The sequence below is a fragment of the Clupea harengus genome, chromosome 11 (assembly GCF_900700415.2).
Source record: "Clupea harengus chromosome 11, Ch_v2.0.2, whole genome shotgun sequence".
Classification (NCBI taxonomy): Eukaryota; Metazoa; Chordata; class Actinopteri; order Clupeiformes; family Clupeidae; genus Clupea; species Clupea harengus.
In genome coordinates, this window is record NC_045162.1 from 29,953,602 (window position 1) to 29,960,449 (window position 6,848).

The following is a 6,848-nucleotide window of genomic DNA, read 5'->3' on the forward strand; positions in this document are numbered from 1 at the left end:
GTGAGCTGAACATGTGCCATTGACGTGACATGACGAAGTCAACTAGTCACACAGCAGGGCTTTAGTTAATGAAGAACACATTTGCTGTTTGTCTAAAACCAGCAAGCTAACTAACTTGGTTAACATCAGACTGCACCAACAACTAAAGCACTTATCAAAAGCTAACTAACTTGCAAACTTAGGTCACCAAAAAAACCCTGCCATATAACTTTCTAACTTTGAGTATATTTCTAACCATAACTGTTATTTAACTCTATTATATATAAAAACATTGCATTTGACAAACTCAGATGGGTGATGTATACCAATAATGCTAAGATGAAGCTGTAGACCTAACGCCAACTACCAATACAGCCCAAAGGACTGATGCTAGAAGCTTGCAGTGGGAGAACATCTGAAGCTGTAAAGGAATATCGTGAGCTATTGGAATGTACTGTAATGTCACCATTTTCTCTTTCTCTGAAAATAGGTCTGCCATCCATGGGCGTGGACTGTTCTGCAAAAGAAACATTGATGCAGGAGAGATGGTCATTGAGTACGCGGGCATAGTCATCCGCTCCGTGCTAACAGACAAGCGAGAGAAGTACTACAACAGCAAGGTGAGCACTGCTGGAGATCAGTGTTTCCGTTCCCTGCTAATTGACCATTTTTAACTGGCCAAATCTGTAATTGGCTGAATTTAAAAATCCATTTGAGAACAGTGTTGTAGTGTTAAGGACAAATAGAACCTAACCTTACTGGGCTGTACTGGCTAAAATGGCCTGCATTCTACCTGTGTTGTGTGCCCGAAGGTAGGAGCCTCTCTCTGAAGAGTCGCATTAAGATTACATTGTGAAGTTGGAGGCGAGTCGCATGTATTGCAAGTTGCTAAGAAACATTTTCTGGACACTTTTGATGTCATCAGCAGCAGATGGAAAAAACTGTTGCTTACTTGATGTAGCCTAGTGTAGTCTGGATTTGATGTAGCCTAGTATAGTCTGGATTTGAGGTAGTCTGGATTTGATGTAACCTAGTGTAGTCTGGATTTGATGTAGCCTAGTGTAGTCTGGATTTGATGTAGCCTAGTGTAGTCTGGATTTGATGTAGCCTAGTGTAGTCTGGATTTGATGTAGCCTAGTGTAGCCTGGATTTGAGGTAGCCTAGTGTAGCCTGGATTTGAGGTAGTCTGGATTAGATATAGTCTGGATTAGATATAGTCTGGATTTGATGTAGTCTGGATTTGATGTAGCCTAGTGTAGTCTGGATTTGATGTAGTCTGGATTTGATGTAGCCTAGTGTAGTCTGGATTTGATGTAGCCTGGATTAGATGTAGCCTTTTGAAACAGCCTAATTTCTGACATGTTTGCCCTTTGCATACTGTAGGCTACAGTACAGTTTAGGTTGTATTTGCATGTATGATTATCTTCTAGAAGACATCAGCAATAATAACATGAGAGTAAAAGGAATGTAGTAAAACCTTTTTATCATTTAAATCAAATCTAAACAAAACTCAATATTCCCCACGGGGAAGTGATGACTTCTACATTCGACACACTGACCAGCAAGAAGAAACATCCTAGCCGAACCCATAAGGATTGTTCATCAATTGCCAGATTTAGGCTGACTAATCATTCTGATTGAAGCTTTTAAACCAGAGTTAAATAGACTGCCCTGTCTTTAAAGTCTTGTTTAGTAGCTCTCTTTAATGTCTTGTATTTAAGGTAACAGTGTGGACTGTTCACTTTTCATCATCTCAAACATAACATTTAAGGGTTTTAAGGGTTGCTTGTTTAGTCTAAAGTGACATTGTGTTTTCTTTGCTCTTGTGCTCGTAGGGGATTGGCTGCTACATGTTCCGCATAGATGACTTTGAGGTGGTCGACGCCACCATGCACGGCAACGCGGCCCGTTTTATCAACCACTCCTGCGAACCCAACTGCTACTCTCGCGTCATCAATGTGGAAGGCCAGAAGCACATTGTCATCTTTGCTCTGCGCAAGATTTATCGCGGCGAAGAGCTGACTTATGACTACAAGTTCCCCATTGAGGATGAGAGCAACAAACTGAACTGCAACTGTGGGGCCAGGCGCTGCCGCCGCTTCCTCAACTGATCACCCAGGGGACGGGCTTCTCACGGCTGCGATTGATAACAGAATGGATCACCACCAAGGGACTTGGGATTGAAAACAGAATTGCAGAAAAACATCACAGACATCTTTTCTTCATTCACAGTGTCTCATTTTCTAATACGACGAGAAGAGAAAGGGCAACAAACATTATGGGTCTTCCAAAATAAATCACAGGACTTTTGACTTCTTCTCTTAGGCTGGTTGGTTGGCATAGTCACGGCCATCCACACTGACTCAACATTTCAAACTGCAAAACCATAACTTCTGTTTTCTGCAGGATACAGATTACGGGAGGGGAAGTGGAACATTTGAGACTCCACACTTCATTTTTGTCATTCTTAATATGCTAGTGGTTAGAAAAAGGACAGGGGGTGGTGTTCAGTTATCTTGGCATGCTAGCTATCTGCTGGGCTGAGGGATTATCCTTGATGTTTATTCAAACAAGAGACCATTTCTTTTAAGGCCATTATCTTTCTATTCCTTGATTTTGCCAAAACAGTTAATTGATGTTTCTTACCCTAGATCAGACATTGGAGATGGTTGCCATAGTCTCGTTTCCTGTTCCTTCCCACACTTTCGAGTGCCTCTTCCTGTGTGACTGAAAGCTCTCTTTTTTTGTAAGATTACTATGGTGCTAGAAAAGCTCAGAGCTTTCTTTCTCAGGTTCTATAACTGAAGTGTTGCTTCTTTTTGACCCAAGGGAGTAATTTGTCAATATTCTCTCACTCTGATTTCTCTATTTGTTTTTGAGACTCATACAAATTTTTAAAGTGACAGTAGTTCATTAGTGTCATGCCATTATGAAAGATCACAGTAGAGTATTACTTTCTTGTTCCTTGGTCATAATAGAGAACACTAGTCATTATCATGCATTATCATATTTGTCCTTTTGTAATTACCTGTGATATTCATTCATTTATGACATGTGTTGTTGTGCCGTCACACCTGACTGCTGAGAGATTCTCTATCCAAAATGTCAAAGTTTGATTCCTAATCCTCAGGCTGAAGCATCATTTGAACATAGGCTGAGACTGCCATGAACAGGTCCTGCTAGTCCGCTTTATGTATCCTGTCCTATAAGGTCCATTGCTATAGTCTGTAGATAAGTAATGATGGACCCTGAGCAGGTACTGTTGTATTCAGGATCACACATGACTGTCTCAAGGGTCTGTGGTCTTGGTATTCTAAAACATTTAAAGATACGTGTTTATTCACTTCACATTTTGATGTGTTCTCTATTTCATCAGTTGTCTCGAAGGTTGTCTGCAGTTCTGTCAGCCTTGGTAACATGGTGTTTTATTTCACACACTTTAGCTCAACTGCTTGCGTAGCCAGACAAATGGTCGAAGTTGTTTCAATATGCATGTAAGTGTATATGCATACTTTTATGAAAATACTCTCAAGGAAGTCAGATTGCTGTCCAGTGCAGTCATCAAAGAGCACCAGAGTACTTTGTGTGGTGGAAAACCAGCCCCAGCCTTCGCCCTGTCTTGGAAGAGTTTTGTTGACCTGTCCTCCCTGTGTCATCACATGAAAACTAGAAAAGATGGAATTCCGCAAATATTGCAAGGATTCTACCTCAACTTGTTAAGCAATGACATCAAAACTAAGGCAACTAACAAAAGCTCCGAGATGTTATTGCCTGTTTTGTGTGCGATGAAGGACTATGTGACTATTTCATCACTATTTCTTTTACTGCTGTTGAAAATGGATGCTCAATTTTTTTTTTTTTTTAAACATATGAACAGTTTTTTTTTAAAAAAAGACAAAATAGTGCATAAATGTGCAAAATGTATCCTTGTAACTTTGTACAAAATGAACCCCAAGTTGTAAATAGTTGTATCATATTTCTAAAACGGATTCATTTTTCTATGCACTTTTTTATTTATTGTTATCTGATTAATAAAGCTGTTAAGACATTTAAACAAAGTGCATTGATATTTTACTGATCAAGAACTACTTTGGGTCTCAATCCAGTTGGACTGTATGGTTAATATGCAAGGGATAAGGGTGACCCCTTCCTTTTAAAGTCTCCTAATTACTAATTATCAAGTATTTACCTGGTAAATGTATGGTAGATTATAATATATTATTGGGTAATTACCACAGGTAATAAGCAGGTAAATACAGACAGGCTACAGGCTACAGCTGAAATACTAAGTATAACCTCCACTGTTACCCATAAACTCAACTAAGTACCAGGTAGTAGTGAACCGTTTAGGTTGGTAATAACTGATATATTTGCGTACTTTGTAGGAAAGTAGACAGCCAATTCTTAGAAACACCATCAATTCAAGTTACAAACAGAGTTATCCCAGGTTTATGTTAGTAACAGACCGAGTAAGTACTAACTATGACATTCCTTTCGCTTATATAGTTATGGTTCATGGCTACACCCATTTATAAAAAGGTTTATTAAATCTACCTTCTACTTACCTGGTAACAAACGGTGTTCCTCTAGGGTCACAATACATCTTAAACGCTGTGTACTTTCATGCAGATGTTTTTACAATTGACTCTGAAATTGTGCTGTTAAAAGAAGCCATGTTTGTTTCCATGGGATTGCCATACTCTTTGGATGGGGTTATTCCCTTTTCCATGCAGTTATCACAAACTTCTACCATATATGTTCTCATTTACTCAGTAAGTCATATTAAACTACTTTAAAAGGAAGCCTTGTTTGTTTTCATTGTATTACCAGGCAATACAATGAATACATGGTTTCACTGTTGTGTTGGCTAATCTTCTGCAATTGAAAAAAAATCAAAGAATAAATAGACAAATCTAACTTCATGAGGTACAGAACAAATGAAAATATGCTTGCATCAAGCATATTTTCATTCGTTCTGTACCTCATGAAGTTTGTTCTCTGTGATACAAACACAAAGTTAGATTTGTCTATTTATTCTTTCATTTTTTTCAATCATTTTTCACCCAGTATGTTTTCCTTTGTATGTTTGCCCATTTCAGTATCTTCCCTTCATTAGCTTGCCTTTTTAACATCATTTAAGATTAGCCAACACAACAGTGAAACACTGGAGTGATGCTTGCAGAAGATTGGTTTATACTTTTTGATACATTAGGTGTTATTTTGATGACTTTTTTTTATTTGCTTTCAAAAACCAGGAAACCTCTGTGTGATTCCCAACCTTTGAACAGTATATATATATATAGCTTGCTTTACTTTTAATGTAAAGTGCTTGTCTTATAAGTCTACACTTAAGTATATAAGTATTCATAGATCTTTTAGACAGTGCTTTTAGGATATTTAAACCGCATTTAGCATTCACAAGCTACAAACATGTAGGAGACCTATGAAGTTCTCCCCAACAAGTAATGGTTTGTCATTTTTCAGTTTTTGGGCTTCAGGGGTACCAGGGTTATCACACTATGTATAGTACAACATTTGAGCTTCTTCCACAAAATTCCCTACTGAATACAGTACTTTTACCTCTAAACATTGTGGCAGAAATTACAATATTTTTGTATTTCAGGACATCTCACATCTGGTAAAAGGTGTAATCACCATTTTATACCAGGAGTTTCCACTTTGGGGTCCAGTCTTGTCCAAAGTTCTACCACACATTGCCGACAATGCATCACACACATTCAGGTTGCCAGCCTAACTTTCTCTGCTAATATGATCAGTCATCTTCTATTCATGCATTCTATAAATAGGAACCCTATGAGCACATTTATATCCTCAATATGTTGTAGGACCGTTATATTGGCATGCTGGCATCACTCTCTTACCTTACTATCCCCCTTTCTACACTCTGCAACCTTTATGTGTGCCTGCTGGACAACTGATCCAAATTAAGTGCATTTCACAGCGTTTTAGTACTTTTAGTATAGGACTCGGACTTGAGTCCTTATTCTCAGGACCTGTGACTCGACTTGAGCACTGATGACCTACTCCAGCATTGACTGCATTAGGACTCGGATGTTTGAGACCAGGTAGGGCTGTGCGGTATTAACTACTTACTAACTGAGAGTGAGGTCATGAGTGTTTGCTTCTCTCATCCTCTCCCTCTCTCCATGCAACCCTGCTCCCACTCGCCCTGCGTCTACAGAAGTCCTCTAGAGCAGGGGTACTCAATAGGCGGACTCCGGTCCGGATCCGGACCCAGACGCAATCAAATTTGGACCGAAGCCAAAATCAACATTCTAATTGAATCATGATCCAAGCGAGTTTTCATTGGTGCGTGATTTCGCGCTATATATTTTTTCCTACTAGATGTGGTTTCTATCTTCCTTGTCCAATCCAGAGGTCCAATCAGGAGCTGTAATAACAACATCACTATAACTCACTCACTCAATGTTGGCCGCGAGCTCTGTGGGTCACGCAGGTTGTGTGTGTCAATGGCAATAACGCGGGCAGATCGATTTGTGAATGGTATCTGTTTCTCAGCAAACGAAAATCATGGCGTGCTCTAAACCCAACAAAAAGAGAAAAGTTGATTCCAAAAATCGTGAATTTTAGACAAAGTGGACTGACAAGTATACATTTGTACTGCCTGTGGGGAGCACAAAACCGATGTGTTTAATCTGCAACGAGATGGTTGCCCTTGTCAAAAGTGGTAACGTGAAACGTCACTATGAAACAAAGCCTGCACACTTCGAACAAAATTACCCCCAGAACTCTGAGGTAAGGGCCAGAAAAATAAACCAACTGCAATCATCATACCAAGTAACATGCAGTGTAATAGTTAGATCAGCCACACAACAAGAGCGTGCATA

General features: G+C 39.3%; 1 protein-coding gene across 3 annotated transcripts in view; it reads left to right on the plus strand.

Annotated features, from left to right (window-relative positions):
- The window catches only part of kmt2bb (lysine (K)-specific methyltransferase 2Bb), a 58,624-nt gene extending 54,591 nt beyond the window's left edge, over positions 1–4,033 (plus strand). For all 3 annotated transcript variants that reach the window (XM_031576841.2, XM_031576843.2, XM_031576842.2), the window contains exons 36-37: positions 470–599; positions 1,815–4,033. In XM_031576841.2, coding sequence (XP_031432701.1) covers positions 470–599; positions 1,815–2,090 — 406 coding nt within the window. In that variant the 3' untranslated portion in view covers positions 2,091–4,033. The remainder of the gene's footprint in view (positions 1–469; positions 600–1,814) is intronic.
- Positions 4,034–6,848: the final 2,815 nt, after the last annotated feature.